The sequence below is a fragment of the Dama dama genome, chromosome 5, assembly GCF_033118175.1.
Source record: "Dama dama isolate Ldn47 chromosome 5, ASM3311817v1, whole genome shotgun sequence".
Classification (NCBI taxonomy): Eukaryota; Metazoa; Chordata; class Mammalia; order Artiodactyla; family Cervidae; genus Dama; species Dama dama.
The window spans coordinates 112,682,398-112,709,426 of NC_083685.1; the positions used below are offsets into that span (position 1 = coordinate 112,682,398).

Here is a 27,029-nt window from a genome sequence, read left to right on the forward strand (position 1 = left end):
AGGCAACACAGAAATACAAAGGATCATAAGAGACTAATATCAGCAACTATATGCCAATTAAATGGACAATTTGGAAGAAATGGAGGAGTTCTTAGAAAAGTATAACCTTGCAAAACTGAACCAGGAAGAAATAGAAAATCTTAACAGACCCATCACAAGCACAGAAATTGAATAAACAATCTTCCAACAAACAAAAGTCTAGGACCAGATGACTTCACAGGTGAATTCTACCAAAAATTTAGAGAAGAGTTAACACCTATCCTACTCAAACTCTTCCAGAAAATTGCAGAGGAAGGTAAACTCCCAAACTCATTCTATGAGGCCACCATCACACTAATACCAAAACCCAACAAAGATGCCACAAAAAAAGAAAACTACAGGCCAATATCACTGATAAACATAGATGCAAAAATCCTCAACAAAATTCTAGCAAACAGATCCCAACAACATATTATAAAGATCATACATCATGACCAAGTGGGCTTTATCCCAGGGATGCAAGGATTCTTCAACATTCACAAATCAATCAATGTGTGACACCACATTAACAAACTGAAAGATAAAACCCATACAATTATCTCAGTAGATGCAGAGAAAGTCTTTGATAAAATCCAACACCCATTTATGATAAAAACTCTCCAGAAAGCAGGCATAGAAGGAACATACCTCAAGATAATAAAAGCCATATATGATAAACCCACAGCAAACATTAGCCTCAATGGCGAAAAACTGAAAGCATTTCCCCTAAAGTCAGGAACAAGACAAGGGTGCCCACTCTCACTACTACTATTCAACATAGTTTTGGAAGTCAGCCATAGCAATCAGAGAGGAAAAAGAAACAAAAGGAATCCAGGTTAGAAAAGAAGAAGTAAAACTCTCACTGTTTGGAGAAGACATGATCCTCTACATAGAAAACCCTAAGGACACCACCAGAAAATTACTAGAGCTAATCAATGAATATAGTAAAGTTGCAGGATATAAAATTAATACACAGAAATTCCTTGCATTCTTATACACTAACAATGAAAAAACAGAAAGAGAAATTAAGGCAACAATCCCACTCACTATTGCAACAAAAAGAATAAAAAACTTAGGAATAAATCTACCTAAAGAAACAAAAGACCTATATATAGAAAACTGTAAGACAATGATGAAAGAAATTAAAGATGACACAAACAGATGGAGAAATATACCATGTTCATGGATTGGAAGAATCAATATAGTGAAAATGAGTATATTACTCAAAGCAATCTATAGATTCAACGCAATCCCTATCAAGCTACCAGTATTTTTCACAGAACTAGAATAATTTCAAAACTTGTAGGGAACAGCCAAAGCAATCTTGAGAAAGAAGAATGGAACTGGAAGAATCAACCTGCCTAACTTCAGACAATACTACAAAGCTAAAGTCATCAAGACAGTATGGTCCTGGCACAAAGACAGAAATATATAGATCAGTGGAACAAAATAGAAAGCCCAGATGTAAATCCACGCATCTATGGACATCTTATCTTTGACAAAGGAGGCAAAAATATACAATGCAGAAAAACCAATCTCTTTAACAAGTGGTGCTGAGAAAACTGGTCAACCACCTGTAAAAGATATGAAACTAGAACACTTTTTAACACCATACACAAAAATAAATTCAAAATGGATTAAAGATTTAAATGTAAGACCAGAAACTATAAAACTCCTAGAGGAAAACATAGGCAAAACACTCTGACATAAACCACAGCAAGATCCTCTATGACCCACCTCCCAAAGTAGTGAAAATAAAAAAAATAAACAAATGGGACCTAATTAAACTTAAAAAGCTTTTGCACAATGAATAAGCAAGGTGAAAAGACAGCCTTCAGAATGAGAGAAAATAATAGCAAACGAAGCAACTGACAAAGAATTAATCTAAAAAATATACAAGCAGCTCAATATCAGAAAAATAACTGTCAACCCAATCAAATTGATTTTCAACCCAACCAAAAAATGGGCCAAAGAACTAAACAGACATTTCTCCCAAGAAGATATACAAATGGCTAACAAACACATGAAAAGATGCTCAACATCACTCATTATCAGAGAAACGCAAATCAAAACCACAATGTGGTACCACCTCACACCGGTCAGAATGGCTGCTATCAAAAAGTCTACAAACAATAAATGCTGGAGAGGGTGTGGAGAAAAGGGAACCCTCTTACACTGTTGGTGGGAAAGCAAACTAGTATAGCCACTCTGGAGAACAGTGTGGAGATTCCTTAAAAAACTGGAAATAGAACTGCCATACCACCCAGCAATGCCACTGCTGGGCATACACACTGAGGAAACCAAAATTGAAAAGAGACATGTGTACCCCAATGTTCATCGCTGCACTTAACAATACTTGTTTACGATAGCTAGGACATGGAAGCAACCTAGATGTCCATCAGCAGACGAATGGATAAGAAAGTTGTGGTATATATACACAATGGAATATTACTTAGCTATTAAAAAGAACGCATTTGAATCAGTTCTAATGAGGTGGATGAAACTGGAGCCTATTATAGAGAGTGAAGTAAGTCAGAAAGAAAAGCACCAATACATTTTATTAACACATATATATGGAATTTAGAAAGATGGTAATGATGACCCTATATGTGAGACAGTAAAAGAGACACAGATATAAAGAACAGACTTTTGGACTCTGTGCGAGAAGGCGAGGGTGGGATGTTTTGAGAGAATAGCATTGAAACATATATATTACCATTTGTGAAACAGATGACCAGTCTAAGTTTGATGAATGAAACAAGGCACTCAAAGTCAGTGCAATTGGACCACCCAGAGGGATGGGTTGGGGAGGGAGGTGGGAGGGGGGTTCTGGATGGGGGATGCATGTATACCCATGGCTGATTCATATCAATGTGTGGCAAAAACCATCACAACACTGTAAAGTAATTAGCCTCCAATTAAAATAAATTAATTAAAAAACCAATGTAAGTGTGTAAAGTATTAACTCAATTATTTTAAAAAATTTTTAAATTGAAATATATAACTGAATGATTTTTAACAATAAGGTATACACACAACACATACCCTTGTGTACAATAGGAAGAATGGAAGAATATATGCCAATAAGTTAATAGTAATGATTTTTAACTCACAGAACTTAATTTTAAAAATAACTAATACAAGGGCATGATATAAAATTCAAGACAAAAAAGGATATTCAGAGAAAAATAAGGCTTTCTCCTTCTGTTAATCATCTATTTCCCCACCTGAAGGCAACTTCTATTACCTATCTTTTGTGTATGCTTCCAGAGAAAAATGTTAAAACTTACTGAACCATTCTCTTTGGGTGAGTTTTAAAACTGTGATAAAATATACCATCCCTAAGTATATAGTTTAGTGGCATAAAGTATATTCATATTGTTGTCCAACCATCATCAGTATCTATCTCCATATCTTTTTCACCATCCCAAATTGAAACCCTGGGCCCATTAAGGGATAACTTCCCCTCCTCCCACCCCCAAGTTCCACTTTCTGTCTCTATGTATTTAACTATTCTAGGCCCCTCATAAAAGTAGAATCATACACTATTTGTCCTTTGGTACCTGGCTTATTTCACTTAATGATATTTTCAAGGTTCTTCCATGAATGATTTTTATTTATTTGTATTTTCTAGGTTTTCTATGATGCACATATATAACTTTATATGGCTTTTCTGTTTTAACTAATCTGGCATTTCAGGAAGTTCAGGAAAAAAAAAAGTCATTCACTTGCTAGTAGCTGAAGGTGTATTTAAGATTTGGTGAGAAAAAGAAGTCAGGGCAGGATGATTCCAGGTAGTCCAGATATCTCCACCTTAAGAATGTGCATTGGGACTTCCCTGGCAGTCTAGTGGTTAAGAATCTGCCTTCCAGTGCAGGGGATGTACGTTTGATCCCTGGTTGGGAACTAAGATCCCACATGTTGCAGGGCAACTAAGCCTACAGGCTGCAACAAAAACCCAATGCAGCCAAAATAAAAAAAAATAGAATAGAGGAAAAAAATAAAGAATGTGTATATCATAGTTCAGAAATAAGTAACACAGGCAGGTACAGAACTCTCTTTAGTATCACACCAGCAACCACTGTGCTTGTACTCTAAAAAAATAAGCTGAGATGAGCCTGAATTTTTGAATATAAGAACTTGAAAAGTTTGGTGCCACTTCTACAATATAAAAATTAGGAGACAAAGCCAGGTTCTGTGAGGACTATGATGTCAATTTTCAGTAGAGAAGGCTTTTTTCTAGGAGACTGTTCTGCCAGGAACACTGAAATGGCTACGTTACCAAATGCTGTAGATATGACAAAGCTGTTACACTCTTCACATGTAACCAAAATATTGGATGTTGACCACTAGGTACAGGGAGTAAAATTGTGTATGTTATTCTAAAAAAATATGACTTATCAGCACTAAAGAACAAATAACTAGCTGATTAACAAAGAAAAAACAGAAAGAAATATTCATCAAACAGTGAAAGGTTAGATAGTCTCTAATAAGAAGAGAACTCTGTAGGTAACAATTTGGTACTGAGAAGAAACACACCCCTCTGTCTGATACAGTAGTGCTTTCACATACATTTTTGCTATAGGGCAAATGAGTTTCAAAGGTTTCACTTTCTCATTAAGTTCAGTATTTAATGTTCTGCCGTGAACAAACTGGTAAGTGTGTGTGTGTGAGACAGAAGGTAGCATGTATCCCATCTGGGTATTTACAATCCAATTTGAGGAGACTAGATCCCACACACATCTGTTATACCATTAATTCTAAGGGATGATGTAAGCAAACGTAAGAAGGCAGGAGGCATAGCAGTGAATGCAAAGAACACTGCACACACATCCCCTTGTGCTTTTTACCTGAGTGGTTAAGATATCACTCTGAGAAGACAGCCCCACAGAGTCTTCAGAGAGGCTTGTTTCACTCACATGGTTGGATGCTGCTTCACCTTAAATGATAATAAAAAATAGATTCAGATGTAAAAAAAAGATGGCAGGACAAAATTCACTTTCATGTCACAAAATGATTATACTCTTTGGGGACACCCAGATGGATTTCCTCTAAGAAATCATAATGAAAACCAGATGTAAGTCTGCCAGTAATTAGGGCCTTAAATCTCATTCAAATAGAAAAAATGTTCTAGCTGGGTAATGGACTTTTTAAAGGAAAAGCACCCTGGGAGGAACATGTTTAAAGTTTAAGAAACAGTTACTTTCACTGTGCTTGGAAACTGTAAAATGTGCTCCCCCAAAGGCACAGACATTTAGCTCATTTCTACAAAACAGACGGGGGCAAACACAAAAACTTGGTTCCAATACCTAAGTCTGAATCCACACTCTGCTCTTCTTGGCAACTATCTTCTTCCAAGCCGGTTTCCCTTTCTTCATCATCTGAAACCAATTCCTTGTCACTCAGAAATTCCTCGCTTTCAGACTGATACACTTGTTTGGAAGGATGCTCAAACATCAAGAAAGGATCCTGGGTGTTTGTATTAGTGGTCAAGTCTTCCATTGCACTGCACTGTGAGGAAAATAAGCTACTAGAACATCTCGCTTCCTCATTAAGGTGATGTTCCTGGGACGCCTTGGCTGATATTACCTGGCCACTGCAGTCATTTAAGCCACTCTTCAATGATTCTAGGTTCTCCTCTGTTTCCTTAGACAGACCCTCACTGGCAACAGTGTTACGTCCGGTAGATGGAGACAGTGTATTGGTTACTTTACCAAACAATAATTGTTGGAAGCAGGGAAGCTCTTCATCCTCACTAGACACAATCTCTTCTGACTCCAGTTTTCCAGCCCCTCTTTGGTGATCCTGAGCCAAATGTGTATGGGTGAAAGGGCCAGGGCTCCCTCTGAATTCTCCTTTTTGGACACTTTCACTAAAAACAGCAGATCTTTCCTTAATGTCACTTTCAGCAAAGTGGCTATTTTCTTTTATTTCATCATCATTTAACAAGTTGTCAGGTGTCTCAGAACAAACCTGAGAAGCATGACAGCTTCCCATAGGTTGTTCGAGATTATCTGAAATTAGACATGGGGAGAAATCTGCCTTAACAGCCTGAAGCATTTCCTCATTTTCTCCTTGCCTTTTTATTTCAGGATGGTGACAGTTACTTACAGGAAGACTTTGCTTATAGACTTCAGGTTGCATAAGACCTAATTTGAGTAAAGCTCTTAATTTAGGTTCTCTGTTTCTACCTGGTTCTGCTTGAATGTTTTCACCACTGGAACCTACTTCATTAATACTAGAGCCTACTTCATTAGTACTGGAACCTACTTCATTAACACTGCTTGAGCTGACTTCTTTAAAAGTGCTTTCTTGAATGTTATTTTGACTGACTGTGCTCACTGCACTTTGAATGATGCTCTCACTTCCCCGCGTTCTTTCAGGTGACATTACAGGTTCCTCAAACTTCTCTGATGGGCTTTTCTTACATACGGTTTTAACAGATGACTTGATGGGAGAAAGTGATGGTATAAGAAATGTTTTTTCTGAAATCCCATGTTTATTTGCAAAAACAAGTTCAGTTTTGTGGCCTCTCAACTGTGATGACTGACAAAGCCTAGTTACTTCTTTTGCACTACATTTGGCATCGTCACCCAGCGTCCTATCTTTCTGACCAGCCACAGGAAAGTGCACTGTTGTACAAATGGCCTGCACATGCTGGCTTTTAGATTCATTCTTTCCCCGACTGTCTTCTTTTTGCCTGCATTTGAGGGGGTCTCTTGGACTTTGATCTCTTAAGGACCCCGAGTGGGCAAAGACTGTGGTACATTCCTTTTGTGGATTTCCTGGATTTGAAAACAGAGCAAATGTCTGACGCTTTGAAACCTTGAACGTATTCTGCAAATACTGTGTATCAAGTTCACTGTCTTCCATTTCTCCGCTTGTCTCCTGAATGACGCAGTTAACGTCATGTCCCAGTAGATCCTGAAAGCCCTCTGTGTCGTTTTTGGTACCTTTAAAATCCCCATGGATAAGTTCCTTGGGGTTTTCGATTGCTGCACACAGACTCACACAAGGATTTGATGCAGTCTTTGCCTTCTCTGGGGTGTTAGCTTCCAGTAATGAGATACTATCCTGAGTGCTATAATCAGTATCAGGAACCAAGGAAATATTGGTACTCTCTACAGATCTTTCAATTTGCAAAGCTTTTCCTTCTCTTAATATCAGATCTTTGGGGTCTTTGGTACTATTTGACACTTGAATTGTTCCTAGATTCTCCTCTCTTTGAATGCTAGGATGAACAAACTCTTCAAGTTTATTAGAACTAGAACAGTTAGTAAAATAACCAGGTGTGTTTGCTAAATTTATTTCTGGAAAGGCATCACTACCAAGTCTTTTATTTATTTGTTCATATGCTTTGTTACTCTTCTTGGCTCCAGCTATAGGTTCTTTATCTCCCATGAGTTGAAGCTTTTGGCCCTGCCTGACTGGCATTTGGCTAGAATGTTTTTTCTTCATCTCTTCACTGCTAGAACAGCTATCAATTGGTAGCTCAGTATGATTAGGTGGACTTGGGTTTCTACTGACTACTAGTTCAAGTTCAGGAATTTTCCTGGTAGAGGACTTCCTCTTCAGCCTATTCTTAGGTGCTTTTGAACTGTGGATATTCAATTCTAGTTCCATATTGCTTACACTGATGCTTATAGGTTCAGCCTTAGTTCTGAAAACAGATTCTTTTTCCAATGATTCTGTTGGGTTAGCGTTTTGCTCTTTCTGAACATAATCACGTTTTGTTTTATTCTCATGACCATCACTAGTAATATTCATCCCATGACCTTTCTGCTCTGTTTGGTCAGTTCCCTCAATCATCTTTTCAGGAGTCTTTGGAACAATTGTCAAATCGACTTTCTTGATAAAATCCTCAGGCTGAAGGCCTGATGTACCTCTCCTTTTACACTTTAGTTTATTTGTGAGGGGCTGCTCTTGTGTTATCTGAGGTTCTACAGTAAACGTGCCTATAATTAGATCTTCAGCTACGTGGCTGAAGTTAGGGAAACTTGACTTCCTCCGATAGGTTTTCCCAAATATTTTATCTTCAATATTACTCTCTACTGGTTTGGAGTGGACTCTTTCATGTATTAAAGTACCATGAGGATCACTGGCCATTAAGTCGATTTTCTCTGAAGAACCTGAATATCCATCAACTTTATTTGGAATTTCCACTGCACCAGCTACTTCATTATTTGATTCAGACCCACCATCGCATGAGTCATCAGAAGTTAATATTTCATCACTTCTGGAAAACCATTCATTAACTTTCTGTATGCTATTATTCAGGGTTACCCAAGGAACATCTTGGGAATCTCCAGGACTGTTAGGGCATGCAGGTTTCTGCTTATGCAGTTCTTTTCTTCTGTAGAGGGGATCAGCATTCAGAACTATCTTTTTCCCAGTGTTGGGAATCTGCCTATCCTTACATGTGCCCTTACTTTCAGCCCATCTGCTCTGTTGGCTCTTTCCTAAGACAGGCTGTTTGCTTTCATTACAGAATTCAGCCTTTTCTACATTCAGTCTGTTTTCAGTGAGCAATAAACTGCTGTTCTCATGCTGTAATGAGCTGGCACGAGTATCTGTGCCACATGGCTCCACGTGAAAGTTTGAAACAGAAATACCCTGATAGTTTTCCGGATGCGTCTCAGTTGCATGCTTATGGGTGGTGATCAGATCTTTAATACTGAACTGATGATGTTCAGTATTTGTTATGTCCTTCTCAGAAAACTCACAAGCAGCTGGAAAAAACAACAACAACAAGGTGCTTAAAAACTGAATTACTATGAAAACAATATGTACTTAATACAACTTTGTAACTTGGTTGGAGGGTAATGAAGAAACTGGCTAATCTCAGACTACCAAGTATACTGAAGATGTAGCTCATACTCTTTTGCTTAATTCCTATTTGTCTAGATTCTCATTATTTCTGCTCAAAATAATTAAAAGTTTAATTTCAGAATTCTCCCTACTCATAAATTACACCTTCTATTTCCCTAACCTCTAACAGTGAATTAAAAGCAGTTTGAGACTCAGAGACACAGAGAACAGACAAGTGGTTGCTAAGAGGGAAGGGAGTTGGAAGAGGGATGGAGGGGGAGTTTGTAGTTAGTAGATACAAACTAGCATATATAGAATAAATAAATAATAAGGTCTTACTGTATAGCACAGGGAACTATATTCAATATCCTGTGATAAACTATAATAGAAAAGAACGTGGAAAAAAAAAAGAATGTGTATTTTATATATACATATAACTGAATCACTCTGCTGTGCAGCAGAAATCAACACAATGTTGTAAATCAACTATATTTCAATTAAAAAAAATAGCAGTTTGGGCATCAGACATATAACATTCTGTCTTCAGACTCATACTCCCTGTATCTGAGTACTAGTAAGCAAAATATGAAACACAAACACAGCAATTGAAAGTAAAAAGACAACAACCAATCACATAGGGTACTAGTATAACCACACTGGTCTAGTGCCATTCAAATAGATTAGGCTGTACTGTGACATCTGAGAAAGCACCATATTCTAACTCTGCCAAGACATATTGTAAATTATAAAAATGTTCCGAATGGTTCTTCAAAATACTCCAATTACAGTACTGTATCTACCTATTCTCTCTCTTTAGTGTCTGTGGAGTTACAAGACTTGCCATTACCCTTTTTTGCAGGATTCAAATTGGTCTCTGCCTTGGCTCCTTGAGGGGTGATTTCTAACAATTCATGTTCTCCCACACTATAGGGAAAAGACACAAGCCTTAGTGAAAAACAGTAGTTTATATGTGCACAGGGTTGTCAAACAATCAAGTATTTTAGCTCTGCTAGGTAGGGTTGTGATAAGCTGATTGATTTGATTCACTTTCTGAAATCAGCACTTTCCTTTGGCAACTTTTAGTCAAAATGAAATGGTCAAAGACAGAACACAAAAATCAGAGCAGGAGTATAGAACATTGCTTTATGGACATACAAATAAGAACCAAAAGTTAAATGACAGTTGAATAATCATTAAAAGATAGTAAAGAAAAAACCAACAAAACCTAAAGTGTGTATTAATGAAAAGACAAGCACAGTTACCTAAACAAAGGGAGCACTGGGATGGAACAGACATTCCACTAGAATGCAAAGAACATATTACTTTGCAATATGGCCTTCTGGGCTTTTTTTTCAAGCTAAAAACCATTTTCTCCCAATCGGGCGATCAGGAAAATGTCACTTGCAAACAAAACCTCATTGACAGTGACATTATCATAGTTCAGACAAGCCATCACAGATCTTAGGGTCATGCAATAATTCCTAAGGAAAGCAATTTAACAAGTAATCCACTTTGGGGCTGCTTGCAAATTATGTTTAATTGATGTAGACAAAGTCTGAGTTACAGACAGAATTAAGGAACAGTGGAAGGAAAAAATTGAAAACTGAGTAATGTTTTCAGCAGCCACAATCACCACTTAGTCAACAGTGTTGTACACAAGGAACTAAGCCAGAGCACAGCCATCTGCTGGAAGCAAGTCTGTGCAGAGTTCTACTGTTACTTTAAACTCTTTCAAATGCTTTACTAAGAAACCAACGAAACAAAAAGGATATTTCTCAGCTATAAAAAAAAGGAGGTTAAAGTAGATGATCTTTAAGGTCTATTCCAATGCCATGATTCTAACCTAAAGAAATATCAATCCTTAATATTAACTAAATATGAAAATGCCAGCTTCATAGAAAAAGGCTCTCTTTGACTCACCTGAAGTAACTGGCCTTATTAACTGTGTCTTCAGAAGAATCAGATCCTAAAAAAATTCCCCAAAGACCCCCAAATAAGAAATCAATAAAAGGATTTTTATTGAAAGCGTTAAACTCAAAAACTATACTTGTTGCAAAACATATTTTCAAGGAATATTTACTGAGCAACCAGTACAAGGCAGGGCTTCCTATGTGTCGCTAGTGGTAAAGAACACACCCACCAATGCAGGAGATGATGCGGGTTTGATCCCTGAGTCAAGAAGATCTCCTGGAAGAGGAAATGGCAACCCACTCCAGTATTCTTGCCTGGAGAATCCCATGGACAGAGGACCCTGGCGGGTTACAGTCCATGGGGTCACAAACAGTTGGACACAACTAAAGTGACTTAGCACACATACACTACAGGGCAGGAACAATGATACATGTCAGGCAATACAGAACTGTGGCTACAAGTACAGGTTCTAAAGCCAGAATTCCCAGGTGTGAATTGTGGCTCTGTCACTTACTAGCTTTACGACCCTGGCAGAATTTCTTAACCTCTCTGTGCCTTAAATTGCCTCATCTATAAAATAGTGTAAGAGTAGGAATCACCTCAGGTTTGTCATACATCCTATGTGAGTCACACAAGTAAAACACCCCAGTGCCTGGGCTACAGTAAGTGTTCCTAAACATTGTCTATTATAATTATTTTTATGAGGCAACATCTGTAGTCTAGGAACTTATGATCTTAAAAGGGGAAAACATACAAGAAATTTCTAAAGAATCTGCTAAGTGCTATGGCAAACATATGGTGGTGCCTGGGAGCCCAAAGGAGGGCCATTCTTTCCAATTATAAATATATTCTACAGGATAAAGCATAGAGAGACCTGTTTGAACTGAGTTCAGCTGTTCTGAAGTCTTTCCAGTCTAGTCTAATTAATTTTCAATTCAGTTCAGTTCAGTCACTCAGTTGTGTCCAACTCTTTGCCACCCCATGGACTGCAGCACGCCAGGCCTCCCTGTCCATCACCAACTCCTAGAGCTTACTCAAACTCATGTCCATTGAGTCAGTGATGCCATCCAACCATCTCACCCTCTGTCATCCCCTTCTCCTCTTTCTTCAATCTTTCCCAGCATCAGCATCTTTTCAAATGAGTCAGTACTTCGCATCTGGTGGCCAAAGTATTGGAGCTTCAGCATCAGTCCATCCAATGAATATTCAGGACTGATTTCCTTTAGGATTGACTGGTTGGATCTCCCTGCAGTCCAAGGAATTCTCAAGAGTCTTTTCCAACACCACAGTTCAAAGCATCAATTCTTCAGCACTCAGCTTTCTTTATGGTCTGACTCTCACATCCATACATGACTACTGGAAAAACCAGAGCTTTGACTACACGGACCTTTGTTGACAAAGTAATGTCTCTGTTTTTTAATATGCTATCTAGGTTGGTCATAGCTTTTCTTCCAGGAGCAAGCGTCTTTTAATTTCATGGCTGCAGTCACCATCTACAGTGATTTTGGAGCCCAAGAAAATAAAGTCTCTCACTGTTTCCACTGTCTCCCCATCTATTTGCCACGAAGTGATGGGACCAGATACCATGATCTCAACTTTTTGAATGTTGAGTTTTAAGCCAACTTTTTCACTCTCCTCTTTCACTATCAAGAGGCTCTTTAGTTCTTCTCTGCCTTCTGCTATAAGGGTGCATATTGATATTTCTCCTGGCAATCTTGATTCTAGCTTGTGAGTCATCCAGCTCAGCATTTTGCATGATGTACTCTGCATTTAAGTTAAATAAGCAGGGTAACAATATACAGCCTTGATGTACTCCTTTCCCGATTTGGAACCAGTCTGTAGTTCCATGTCCAGTTCTAACTGTTGCTTCTTGACCTGCATACAAATTTCTTAGGAGGTAGATAAGGTGGTTTGGTATTCCCATCTCTAAGAATTTTCCAGTTTGTTGTGATCCACACAGTCAAAGGTTTTGGTGTAGGTGGTAATGTCTAGATAAGTCTTTCCAGTCTAGTATAATTAATCTTAGACCCCTCCAAATGCTATAGCCCACCCAGCATGTTCTTTCTTAGCCCTACTCTCCATCTTTCCAAAGTGTGTTTACACATACTTAAAACCACATATCCTTCCTTTTGTTCTCTTTATAAAGTAAGGTGCTTTAAAGCGAGACCTGCATCTTTCTACATTATTTATCACACATCATAGCTAGTAAAATTATTTTATCCTTACTTTCCAGGGCTCCCTGCTATTGCATAAATTGTGACCAAGGTTTTTAATAGAACTCTTAGACAAGGAATCCAGCAACTATTATTCTAAACTTACAAAATCTGAGACTCTTACCCAATTCAATGTAGACGGACTTATTCTGAGATTGTATCTGCTGCTTTGTCCTCAGAGATCTTACAATTCCAAGGTTAGAGAGTTCGACAGTAAGACCAGTTTCCTGCTAAGCAGTAAATGATCAACAAATCGTTAGCCAGTTCTGTGCATTTTTTTTCCATAAGAGAAACTCAAAGCTATGGACAAAACAAACAGACAGTTGTCAATGAGCTAACCTCGAAAAAACACTTGGCAAACTACACAAACAAGATGTACGAGTCTTGTGTGGTTTGAATACTTTCTCCCTCTCTCAGTTGTTCTAAATTTTTCTATACTTAAATGTGTATCATCTGTGTAATTTTTTTTAAGGATAAGGAAAGCATATTTTTTCTTTTCATTCTCTTTCTTTTTTTTATGGGGAAAACATATTTTAAACTAATACTTTATATTATAGTGTAGAAAGGGGATGAGATTGATTTATTATACACTTCTAATCACATCTGACAACAGAGGTGATAACTAAGATAAAGTAAATTTTTAAAAAGGATAAATGAAAATAATAAAATCCAGCAAGCTTAAGAATATTCAGTACAGGAAAAAATATTTGGATACCCAACATTACTCTGCTGAAGCTTTCCTTCTTTTCGAGCCCTTCAACATCTACTGAGAAATGAATGCTGGTACTATGAGAACTACTATTTTTAAGATCCTCATTATTCATTCACATATGAGTAACAATAGAGCAAATCTCTGTATTTTCTTTGACAATTACACTTAAGTTGAAGCAGTTTTCAAGTGTTAAAAACTGATTATTTTTTTTTTTCCCCAGATAACTTTTCAGAGGAAATAAAATAGATACTTCTTCATGTCTGGAGAATTGCCATAAGACAGTTATTTTTTAAACTAGCAAATAATAATAATAAAACAAAAACTAGCAAGCTGAAAACCATCAGTGTCCTTGTGGCTATCTTAGACAAGCATCAGAATGGATAAAGCACTAAAACCAGGGACCTTCTCTCAACTCCTCTAACTCTTGTTCAGACACTTAATTGACCATCTTCCCTTGTTTACTGACTTTATATAAATCCAAAAGCACCCAGCACATTCACTAATTCACATACTCCATAAAGAGTTATTATCAGAACACACAAAAGTGGCCTTACCAAGGTAGGATTTTCAGGTTCACTCTGCCAAAGTCTTTTGGCCCGGTTCCTGTAGCCCATACTTTGGATGATAGAAACTTCCTCCTTCAGATGCTCAGGAGACTTATTTTCCTTTCTCGAAAAGTTATAGCTGTTTGCAACTGTGAGTTACAAAGAGAAACACTACTTTTGCAGTTAGGAAAAAAATGTATTAGGTTCCCTGGTGGCTCAGTGGTAAATAATCTGCCTGCCAATGCAGGAGATCCCTGATCCAGGAAGATCCCATATGTCATGGAGAATCTAAGCCTGTGTGCCACAACTATTGAGCCTGTGCTTCACAACAAAAGAAGCCACCACAGTGAGCAACTGGAGAGCAGCCCTTGCTTACTGCAACTAAAGAAAAGCCGGCACAGCAACAAAAACCCAGCACAGCCAAAAATAAATAAATAAAAATTTTAAAAATATATATTAAAAAAGAAGATTACAGGTAGTTAAAATTAACCTAGGCCAAAAAGTCTGGTCTTATCACCTATTCATATAAAATAACTGCACAAACTTTCATTTTAATAGATGGCCCCTTGAGCATTGGTGGCAAGAATACACAGTACAAAAAAGATCTTCACGACCCAGATAATCACGATGGCATGATCACTCACATTCACCTAGAGCCAGACATCCTGGAATGTGAAGTCAAGTGGGCCTTAGGAAGCATCACTACGAACAAAGCTAGTGGAGGTGATGGAATTCCAGTTGAGCTATTTCGAATCCTGAAAGATGATGCTGTGAAAGCGCTGCACTCAATATATCAGCAAATTTGGAAAACTCAGCAGTGGCAACAGGACTGGAAAAGGTCAGTTTTCATTCCAATCACTAAGAAAGGCAATGCCAAAGAATGCTCAAACTACCACACAATTGCACTCATCTCACATGCTAGTAAAGTAATGCTCAACATTCTCCAAGCCAGGCTTCAGTAATACGTGAACCGTGAACTTCCAGATGTTCAAGTTGGTTTTAGAAAAGGCAGAGGAACCAGAGATCAAATTGCCAACATCTGATGGATCATCAAAAAAGCAAGAGAGTTCCAGAAAAACATCTATTTCTGCTTTATTGACTATACCAAAGCCTTTGACTGTGTGGATCACAATAAACTGGAAAATTCTGAAGGAGATGGGAATACCAGACCACCTGACCTGCCTCTTGAGAAACCTGTATGCAGGTCAGGAAGCAAGTTACAACTGGACATGGAACAGACTGGTTCCAAATAGGAAAACAAGTACATCAAGGCTGTATATTGTCTGCTTATTTAACTTATATGCAGAGTACATCATGAGAAATGCTGGGCTGAAGGAAGCACAAGCTGGAATCAAGATTGCCGGGAGAAATATCAATAACCTCAGATAAGCAGATGACACCACCCTTATGGCAGAAAGTGAAGAAGAACTAAAAAGCCTCTTGATGAAAGTGACAGAGGAGAGTGAAAAAGTTGGCTTAAAACTCAACATTCAGAAAGCTGAGATCATGGCATCTGGTCCCATCCCTTCATGGCAAATAGATGGGGAAACAGTGGAAACAGTGGTTGACTTTATTTTTTGGGCTCCAAAATCACCGCAGATGGTGACTGCAGCCATGAAATTAAAAGACGCTTACTCCTTGGAAGGAGTTATAACCAACCTAGGCAGCATATTAAAAAGCAGAGACATTACTTTGCCAACAAAGGTCCGTCTAGTCAAGGCTATGGTTTTTCCAGTGGTCATGTGTGGATGTGAGAGTCGGACCATAAAGAAAGCTGAGCACCGAAGAATTGATGCTTTGAACTGTGGTGTTGGAGAAGACTCTTGAGAGTCCCTTGGACTGCAAGGAGATCCAACCAGTCCATTCTAAAGGAGATCAGTCTTGGGTGTTCATTGGAAGGACTGATGCTGAAGCTGAAACTCCAATACTTTGGCCACCTGATGCGAAGAGCTGACTCATTGAAAAAGACTCTGATGCTGGGAAAGATTGAGGGCAGGAGGAGAAGGGGACGACAAAGGATGAGATGGTTGGATGGCATCACCGACTCAATGGACATGGGTTTGGGTAGACTCCAGGAGCTGGTGATGGACAGGGAGGCCTGGCGTGCTGCAGTCCATGGTCGGACTGCAGTCGCAGTCTTTGCTGCAGTTGCAAAGAGTCGGACACGACTGAGGGACTGAACTGAACTGAACTGAGCATTGGTACCTGGGGTTATGCAATACTTACACTGCAATCCTGTGTCAAGCTCAAAAGCATGAATGATCTTCAACAGCTCTTCAACAAGTTGACTAAATCTTGTACTTTCTTGTAGGCTTCTGAAAGTAAATTGATTGAAAGACACACTTAGCAAGAGATTATCAACTTAAGGACACTAAAATAAGAAAAGACATTAAAGAAATAAAAAAAGATGCAGCAACAGTAAAAAAAAAAAACAACTATATGATAAGAACAGAGCTATTAAGTGACATTACACTATAATCAAAATATCATTGACAGCAGAATAAACCATAGAGCAGTCTTTTTTTATATACATGTATTTTTTGCCATTCAAGCTTATCAAAAGCCTATAACTATCTAAAATAATAGTACTTTGAATCCACAGTAGATATAAATCCACTGCATACAGAATTTAGTATTCTTAACATCTGAATCCCATCCACCCAAACCCCCACTTCTAGCTCTCAGGCATTTCTGCCAAATGATGATTACACTATTTTGAAATCACAAATAGTTATCAATGTCCAAAAAGAGATTTGGGTTTAGGAAAGTTGTAGGACAATATAATTTATTTATTCATTTAAATCTGAGTGACTACCATATGCCAAACATTGGATAAACAGTGTTGACCAAGATAGACAAAACCAGTGCCCTAATAGAACTTACATCCTGGCCAGAGGGACACACAATATATAAATCCACTGTGTTTGTGTGTAAAAAATTGAGTAGAAATAAGTGCAAGAAAGAAAAATAAAATCAGAATTAAGATAATGGGGGAAGGGTGGTACAGTCCTATATTAGATAAGACTGTAAGTTCTTATATCATTCAGAAGGATTAGAAAAAGGCAATGAATTGCAAATAACTGTACAAGGCAGATGTAATATAAAACTCTCAGAAAAATGATTTTGAAAATAATTTACCATGTCAGCTAAACATCCTTTTATATATTTTTCTACTGATGAGTGGTTTGATAGGAACACCAACTATATTATTACGGAATTTTTACTTTTTCCTGATGTTGTCATTTCTAACCTCCCATCAATACCAAAATTATATACCTTTTGGTTATATCATTCTTACACAAAGGACATTGTGAAGGCCCTTTCTTCTGGTTGAGAAGTTTCAGCATACAAAATCTATAAATTATAACGAATGAAAAGAACTCAAGTTACATTCTTTTTCTTTGCAGAGAGAATATTCAAATAGCAAATAACAATGAGAAAATAATCTCTCAACTGCCCTTAAGAGCCATTTTAAAGGTAATGGCAGATAATTACAACAGGTGGCTTTCTTTAATTGTTCTTAGATGCTGCATAAGAAGAAAACCAAACTAAATAAGCAATAATCTATGAAAACTGAACTTATATCCATGTCTTTCTGTTATGATCAAATAAAACTTATTAAAAGTTAATATAGCATATTTAATGATATACTCATAATGATATACTCATAAGTATTTCAGGCTGCATAATCAGATGTAAATGGTTAAGTACTTCAGGTAAAACTATTATAATTAGTTTAAAAACTTAGTACCCCAATACAAAAGTTATAGTAATCAAGACAGTATGGTACTAGCAAAAAGACAGATTAACACATAGATAGAACAGAATGAAAGTATAAGTCATACATCTATGTTCAAGTGATTTTCAACAACAGCACCAAGACAATTAAATGGGAAAAGAATAATCTTAATAGTACTCGGATAACTAAATATCACATGCAAAAAGAAACAAAGATTCCTACCTCACACAGTACAGAAAAATTAACTTAAAATGGGTCACAGAAAAAAAATAAAATGGGTCACAGAACTAAATGCAAGAACTAAAGTATAAATGTTTGTGACCATGGGTTAAGCAATGATTTCTTAAATAAAGAAATGGCAAAAGCACAAGCAACCAAAGAAAAAAATGGGAATATTAAACTTAAAACTTAGAGCAGTTCTCCTGGGTTCCCTTACCTACTGCTCTCCACCCGGGTGCCCTTTCCCAATAAAATCTCTTGCTTTGTCAAAAAAAAAAAAAAATAAAAAATAAACTTAAAACTTTTGTGCTACAAATAATACCATGAAAAAACTGACAGGACAATTCACAGAACGAGAGAAAATATTTGTTAATCATACATTTGACAAGGGACTTGTATCCAGAATATATGAAGAACTCTTAAAACTCAATAAAAAAAAGAGACGTAACCCAATTTAAAAATGGGCAAAGGATTTGAAGAGCCATTTTCTCCAAAGATAAACAAATGATCAATAAGCCCATGAAAAGCGACTTCTCTGGTGGTTTAATGGTTGCGAATCTGCTTGCCAATGCAGGGGACATGGATTCGATCCCTGGTCCAAGATGATCCCACATGCCATGGGGCAACTGAGCCCAAGCACCACAACTAGAGAGAAGCCCTCTCACTGCAACTAAGACCCGATATAGCCAAATAAATAAATATTTTTAAAAACAGACAAAACAAAAAACTGAATTGTACACTTTATATGGATGGATTTTATAGCATGTAAATTATATCTCAATAAGACATGTTTTAAAAAGAAAAACCTCAAAGCAGGAAGAAAACATGCTCATTTTTATATTTACAAGGCCCAACAGAATGTCTGTTGAGCCAGACACTTGTTGAACCAAGTTGTTCACCAAACACCTAAGAGTGAAGCAGGCTCACTCAGGCTTTTAGAATGGCTTGGGATCTAGAGCAACTGTTTTGGTTGTCTCAGACACTGAACATGGCTAAGAAGACTTTGAGGATCATATGCAATGTGTTCAGAGTCAGCTTCCTTAATAAAGGAAACTACTGCTCCCATTGGCTGGTGGTGTCCATAAAGATCAACATTCCCTTAGGAAAAAGACAAAAGACCCAAAACAGAGTAGAGAGAAAAGGGAAGAGAGCAGTAGAAGCAGCTGCGGTGATTATTATTAAAAGCAGTGGTTCACTCATACAACCAATATTTAATAAGTTAGGTATCATTCTAGATGCAAGAAATTCAGTGAAAAGGAAAATAAAACCCCTGCCATTATAAAGGACATGATATTATGGCAGGGGAGGTGAGTGGGGAAGGGATTAGAGAGAAGATACCAGGAAAGAAAATATTATGGGAACTGAAAAGGCAGTGGGAATGGTGAGCCAGCACACTTAGAGAAGCACTTTTTACTGGCCATGTCCTTTAACATGCATTGTTCTGTCAATATAACCCTGAAGTATCTTCATTTTACAGTAGAGATTTGTCCCAGATCACACAGTAATCAAGTAAGTGGTAAAGGTGATATTGGATCTAGAATTTAAATGTATTGCAATAGCAAAGCCCATGGCTTTTCCACCAGAGAAAGTAAATGTAGGTAGGTTTGGTCAAGGAGACCCAGGGGTCCTTCTACACCTCTACACCTATATAGATGCTTGAACAACCATATTGCACTTGACAACATATAGGTTAGGAAATGGGGGTGTCAAAAAGCTAGCTGCTTTGTATAAAAAGTCCATTTAAAGAGCCAAAACAGGGACTTCCCTGGAGGTCCAGTGGAGGAACTAAGATCATATATGTTGGTGCGGTGTAGCCAAAAAATAAACTTTTTAATTAAAAAAAAAAAAAAAAGAGCCACAAAATAGAGGCTACCACTCCTTGAGAAGATGCAAATACTACCTGCACTCTACCATAATGGCTCTAGGAGGCATCAAAGCTTCACGCTGGCAAATGGCACAATTCAACAATTCAGAGAAGTAGGGAGGTCATGCCCTAAACACAAGACTGCAGAATACAGTAGGGAAGCTATAAGATGATAAGCTAAGCTATAGATGATGTAGCCTGTACACAATTACACAAATAACACAGGAGAAGCAGGTATGTAGAAATCAACCAAGATATGGGTTGCAATCTTTCTTTACGCTAGGAAAAGGACAGATGCATAAAAGTTATTAACTAAACTCAAAAGAGAAAATGAACTTGTACATGATTGGAAAAGACTGAGGTAAGGAAAACACTGACAGATCAACAGAACACTGGCATGTCTTTCAGGGCTCAGATGAATTTATTAAACTCTGTTTTAGAGTTCTGGGGAATCTACGTGATACACTGATTAAATGAGAACACGTATACAAGTTCTACACAAGGTTCTCAATGAAAAGGTCTGAGACAAGTTCCGGGCTTCTTGGGTTTCTAAAGCCCAATGTTTAAAGAAAGGCAATACATTTTTTTTTTTTTTTTTTTTAGTTGGAGGCCAATCACTTCACAACATTTCAGTGGGTTTTGTCATACATTGATATGAATCAGCCATGGATTTACACGTATTCCCCATCCCGATCCCCGCTCCCACCTCCCTCTCCACCCGATTCCCCCGGGTCCTCCCAGTGCACCAGGCTGGAGCACTTGTCTCATGCATCCCATCTGGGCTGGTGATCTGTTTCACCATAGATAGTATACATGCTGTTCTTTTGAAATATCCCATCCTCACATTCTCCCACAGAGTTCAAAAGTCTGTTCTGTACTTCTGTGTCTCTTTTTCTGTTTTGCATATAGGGTTATCGTTACCACCTTTCTAAATTCCATATATATGTGTTAGTATGCTGTAATGGTCTTTATCTTTCTGGCTTACTTCACTCTGTATAAGGGGCTCCAGCTTCATCCATCTCATTAGGACTGGTTCAAATGAATTCTTTTTAATGGCTGAGTAATATTCCATGGTGTATATGTACCACAGCTTCCTTATCCATTCATCTGCTGATGGGCATCTAGGTTGCTTCCATGTCCTGGCTATTATAAACAGTGCTGCGATGAACATTGGGGTGCACGTGTCTCTTTCAGATCTGGTTTCCTCAGTGTGTATGCCCAGAAGTGGGATTGCTGGGTCATATGGCAGTTCTATTTCCAGTTTTTTAAGAAATCTCCACACTGTTTTCCATAGCGGCTGTACCAGTTTGCATTCCCACCAACAGTCTAAGAGGGTTCCCTTTTCTCCACACCCTCTCCAGCATTTATTGCTTGTAGACTTTTGGAGAGCAGCCATCCTGACTGGCGTGTAATGGTACCTCATTGTGGTTTTGATTTGCATTTCTCTAATAATGAGTGATGTTGAGCATCTTTTCATGTGTTTGTTAGCCATCTGTATGTCTTCTTTGGAGAAATGTCTGTTTAGTTCTTTGGCCCATTTTTTGATTGGGTCATTTATTTTTCTGGAATTGAGCTGCAGGAGTTGCTTGTATATTTTTGAGATTAATCCTTTGTCTGTTTCTTCATTTGCTATTATTTTCTCCCAATCTGAGGGCTGTCTTTTCACCTTACTTATAGTTTCCTTTGTAGTGCAAAAGCTTTTAAGTTTCATTAGGTCCCATTTGTTTATTTTTGCTTTTATTTCCAATATTCTGGGAGGTGGGTCATAGAGGATCTTGCTGTGATTTATGTCGGAGAGTGTTTTGCCTATGTTCTCCTCTAGGAGTTTTATAGTTTCTGGTCTTACATTTAGATCTTTAATCCATTTTGAGTTTATTTTTGTGTATGGTGTTAGAAAGTGTTCTAGTTTCATTCTTTTACAAGTGGTTGACCAGTTTTCCCAGCACCACTTGTTAAAGAGGTTGTCTTTTTTCCATTGTATATCCTTGCCTCCTTTGTCAAAGATAAGGTGTCCATAGGTTCGTGGATTTATCTCTGGGCTTTCTATTCTGTTCCATTGATCTATATTTCTGTCTTTGTGCCAGTACCATACTGTCTTGATGACTGTGGCTTTGTAGTAGAGTCTGAAGTCAGGCAGGTTGATTCCTCCAGTTCCATTCTTCTTTAAAGAAAGGCAATACATTTTTAAAGCAAATGTAGTCATTTTCCAAAGGGCAGCTTCAGCTTTATAAGAAAAGGCTGATGTCAGCACTGCCTTCTGGGTAAATGGTGCTAAAATTTTGAAGAGCGCATGCGTACGCTTTCTCGTTCTTTTTACCTCGTTGCAACCGAGAAAGCAACATGGGTCACCAGCAGCTCTACTGGAGCCATCCGAGAAAATTCGGCCAGGGTTCTCGCTCTTGCCGGGTCTGCTCAAACCGGCACGGTCTGATCCGGAAATACGGCCTCAATATGTGCCGCCAGTGTTTCCGCCAGTATGCGAAGGACATCGGCTTCATTAAGTTGGACTAACTGAACTTCCTTAGATGGCTCATCCAGAACATCACCCCTCGGCGGAAATAATACTAGCTCTTTGTATATAAAATAAAAGTTTTCAAAACTTCAAAAAAAAAAAACAAAAAACAAAAAAAAAGAAAAAGCTGATGGAGAACAGTAAAATCACAGTGCCACAAAACTAATTTGAGGGACTTCTCAGAGTACTTACTTTTGAGCACATCTTTACCCTGAACAGTTGAACAAGTTATTAAAACTCATCTAATTTTGAGTTGCTTGTCCAAGTCTATCCTGGCAGGAAGTAAAGAATTTATAGTTTTAAGTCTAGGCAAAATAAAGGCAAGCTGAGTTTTGGCTATGTTCAGCTATACTGGGTGCCCTGGATTACTGTCAACAGATTTAAGATAATGGACTAATATGGTCCCTTGTTAGAGAAAATAAAGACCCTGACAGCTCCATGGCTTAGCATCTCAGCATCCACTTACGTTGCTGGTCCCATCAAACCTCGTCAGTTTGGGTAATTAAGGCTCTTTTTTCTTGATCAAACCTCTGGTTTGTACTTTAGTTCCAACAATTAAGAAGCTATCTTGAGTTCTTCATCTGGGAGATTCTGCCTGACTTCCTTCCCGAGTATCACAGTTGTGGGTCAAGGCTCTTTGTCTCCTCAGGATGAGAATCCTACTGCTAACCTTCAACCTCCCGTGGCTGGGTCGCTGTTACTTTTCTTCCTTTGTAACTGCCACCCTGAACTTCTCATTTCTGCTGCTAGACTCCTGCAAGACTATGTTCATCTACTTGCTTGATTATCCATCTCTTGCCTACTTCTGGCCTCCTGACATCCCAACCTATTGCTACATTCCAGAATTCCCTGATTCTGCTGCTAAGTCGCTTCAGTCATGTCCGACTCTGTGCGACCCCAGAGATGGCAGCCCACCAGGCTCCCCCGTCCCTAGGATCCTCCAGGCAAGAACACTGGAGTGGGTTGCCATTTCCTTCTCCAAAGCATGACAGTGAAAAGTGAAAGTGAAGTCGCTCAGTCGTGTCGGACTCTTAGCAACCCCATGGACTGCAGCCTACCAGGCTCCTCCGTCCATGGGATTTTCCAGGCAAGAGTACTGGAGTGGGGTGCCATTGCCTTCTCCGAGAATTCCCTGATATCATGATCTAATGTATCTGGCCATGAAACCTCCCTGACACTGACTTACCACTTATCTGGATCTCCTCAGAAGACTTGCTTTACTTGGTCTTTCTGGTCTTTCAATCTCAGCCATCCTTGTTCTAGTCTCTCTTATTAATACTATCCTCCAAATAAGTGTCTAGAAAGGTCACCATTTCAGAACACTGCTTCTTCAACTTTAATGTACATAAGAATCTCCTAGGGATCTTGTTCAAATGCACATTCTGATTCAGTAGGTTTGGGGTAAGGCTGAGATTCTAGGAAGTTCCCATGTGATGTGGTTGGTGCAGAGCCATGAGTCCCACTTTGAGCAGTCAATTTTCTAGAGCTGTGTTATCCAACACAGCTGCCACATGTGGCTACTGAGCACTTGAAATGTGGCCAGTCTGAACTAAGATTTATGTTAAATATGGAAAAACACAGGCTTTCAGAGACTTACCTCAAAAAAAGAATGTCAATTATCTCACTAACATTTTTATATTTTGAAATGATAAAATTTTAGCCATAACTGGATTAAAAATATATAACTATAGTTAATTTCACCTTAAAAAGAAAACCTTTTAGTAGGGACTTTTCTAGTGTCCAGTGGTTAAGACTCCACACTTCCCCTGCAGGGGGAACTAAGTTCCATCCCTGGTCTGGGAACTAAGATACCACATGCCTTGGCACAGCAAAAAAAACCCAAAATCTTTTAGTAATGTGGCTATAAGAAGATTTAAGTTCGATTTATGGCTCAGATTATATCCCTTTGGACCATGTGGTCTAGATCTTTCAAAAAGTACTATATATTTCATCTGTTGTTTAGAAACCACAAGCTAATGCAGGAATGACCTAACATTTTCTAAACTGCTACTACTGTACCTTTTATATATCTCAGGAAAGACTTCAGATCTACAGGCTTACGTGGTCAACAAAGCTGCTTTATTGTTAGCAATTAGAGCCCGCCCTCAGAAAATCCAATTAATGCTTGGTGGTATTTTTCTGAGCTTTCTTTTCATATAGATCAAGGTGTTATTCAGACTTAAAATATGGCTGCCTTTTTTGCTTGTCATATCCTCCATATTAAGAATTTCAAGCCTTTTTCACTCTCCTCTAGTTAGCAATTTTATTTAACTTTCTCAGTCTCAACAGATGTCTTCACCTCCAACTTCACTGAGCTCAACTACCTCAACCACCCCTACTCCTATCTCAAAATCTTTCTATAGGATTAATTTCCTTTTCCTTCATTACTGTTCATAAATAACATTTCTCTTTCTTGCATCCCTTTTCTATTTCAATCCCTTCTGTCTCTTCTTGCACCTTCTCTGTTTTGCAAGTATCTCCCCTCTGAGGGCTCTTTTCTCTTCTAGTACAGCTCCTCTATACATAGAAAAAGTTAGTTTCTTTTTCCCGCACGTATTCTTTCTTCTCTTCATACCTCTGCTCATATTGCTTCCTCTGCCTGTAAAACTGCCTTTTTCTACAAGCTCTCAAAAAAAAGAATGTTCATAATTTAATCCCTTCTTTACATACTACAATACTGTGTATTCACTATTCCAGGTAATAGGAAAGCATACAGGATATTTCAGAAAGATTCTTGTCAAACAACAGTGAAAGTCCCAGCATTTAAAAGGTTAGTCTTCAGCTCTCTGTAACCTTTTCTTTTCTTTACTTATTTTTGTGTGTGTAACCTTTTAAATACTGGGACTTTAAAATGTTGTTTTACAAAAGTATTGATCACAATTCCTTGGTGATCCAATAGTTAAGACTCTGCCTGCCAATGAAGGGGATATGGGTTTGACCCCTGGTCCAGGAAGATGCTACATGCCACAGGGCAACTAAACTGGTATCCCGCAACTACTGAAACCCACCCACCAAAACAAGAGAAGCCACCACGAGAAGCCCATGTACCACAGCCAGAGAGTAGTCCATGCTCGCCACAACTAGAGAAAGCCTGAGCACAGCAATGAAGACCCAGCACAGCCAAAAAAAATTAGAAAAACAAAGCTTCTTAAAAAAAAAAATTGATCTACAAAAAAAACTGCCCCTATACCACAGATAGTTTGAGAAGCTTCCCTTTAGAGGCCACAAAACTAAAAATTCTTGAAGCAGAGATAAAGCCTTGCTGCCTTGGCACCTGACCAAGGAGACAGACCTGAGGAATGAGAAGGAAACTGCTGGGAAGAGAGTTAGGCCAGTGGGCTGTCCTGGGAAAGGCATGAGAGGCCATAGAAATGGCCTCTGGATCCTTCCTGGGACAGCTAAATAGCAAGAAGAAAGTAAGATTCAGAGGAAGGATCTTCTCCTTTGGAATGGATGTTTCCTTTTTCCAGCTGGCAGCCTTGTGCTCCGAGGATATTCCTCCAAAGGGAACAAGTTTCCTCCAGTTTCAGCTAGTCCTTGTTATCCTTTTTTTCCAATAAATTTTTTTTCTTATTTATTTTTAGTTGAAGGATAATTGCTTTACAATATTGTGTTGGTTTCTGCCATACATCAACATGAATCGGTCATAGGTATATATATGTCACCTCCCTCTTGAATCTCCCTCTCATCTCATTATTCTTAAATCAGAAGTTTTTCAGGATTTTTTAGGTTATCGTAACATTCCAAGCTGATGAAAATTATGAACTGTCTTACCAGAAAATTGCACAGGCCCATAGTTTTTAATATAATTGAACTTAAAATTCAATATAATTCTAGGAAATTCAAGAAAACTATTCAGGAGTCCTAAGTTACAAACCCTTGAATTTGAAAATTTCTTATAGGATACTTAAGAAATTGATAATTCCCGCCCCCCCCCTCCCCCGCCGGGGATGGAGGGGGAGGCAGGGGTGTTGAGGTAGGAGTGAAGAATACTTTGCATCATATATAACCTTTTATGCTAGTAGACTCATTACCATGGACATAGCTTTCCCTTTCAATTAAAATAAACAAAAATACTTAAAAACAACTGGCATTCAGGGCAAGTCTCAATCATAGCTTAACATCAGGGAAAGGAGAAAACCCTTGTTCTATAAAATTACCTACCAAACTTTTCCAAAATTCTTCTATCCAAGAAACATATTCATGGACTTCCCTGGTGTCCCAGTGGATAAGAATTCGCCTATCAATGCAGGAAAAACCAGTTCAATCCCTGTCTGGTAAGATTTCACATGTCACAGGGCAACTTAGCCTGTGTGCTACAATTACTGAGCCTGCGCATCCTACAGCCCATGCTCCAAAAACAAGAAATGCCACTGCAATGAGAAGCCTGCACATGGTAACTAGAGAGTAGCCCCCATTCACTGCAATACAGAAAGCCCAAAGTGCAGCAACAAAGATCCAGTGCAGCCAAAACAAATAAATAACTAC

General features: G+C 38.3%; 2 protein-coding genes across 10 annotated transcripts in view; one reads left to right on the top strand and one right to left on the bottom strand.

Moving 5' to 3' along the window:
- Window positions 1–27,029, bottom strand: part of BRCA1 (BRCA1 DNA repair associated) — a 71,260-nt gene that overhangs the window by 36,806 nt on the left and 7,425 nt on the right. For 3 of the 9 annotated variants that reach the window (XM_061144120.1, XM_061144118.1, XM_061144117.1), the window contains 8 exons: window positions 17,484–17,561; window positions 16,434–16,522; window positions 14,217–14,356; window positions 13,075–13,180; window positions 10,747–10,792; window positions 9,674–9,750; window positions 5,328–8,747; window positions 4,869–4,957 (listed from right to left, as the gene is read on the bottom strand). In XM_061144120.1, coding sequence (XP_061000103.1) covers window positions 4,869–4,957; window positions 5,328–8,747; window positions 9,674–9,750; window positions 10,747–10,792; window positions 13,075–13,180; window positions 14,217–14,356; window positions 16,434–16,522; window positions 17,484–17,561 — 4,045 coding nt within the window. The remainder of the gene's footprint in view (window positions 1–4,868; window positions 4,958–5,327; window positions 8,748–9,673; window positions 9,751–10,746; window positions 10,793–13,074; window positions 13,181–14,216; window positions 14,357–16,433; window positions 16,523–17,483; window positions 17,562–27,029) is intronic. The other 6 variants (XM_061144126.1, XM_061144123.1, XM_061144121.1 and 3 more) reach the window with 3 other exon arrangements.
- On the top strand, window positions 22,322–22,644 carry LOC133056111 (small ribosomal subunit protein uS14). The gene has a single exon (XM_061141219.1). It carries the CDS (start codon window positions 22,370–22,372, stop codon window positions 22,538–22,540), a length of 171 nt encoding a protein of 56 aa, XP_060997202.1. The 5' UTR covers window positions 22,322–22,369; the 3' UTR covers window positions 22,541–22,644.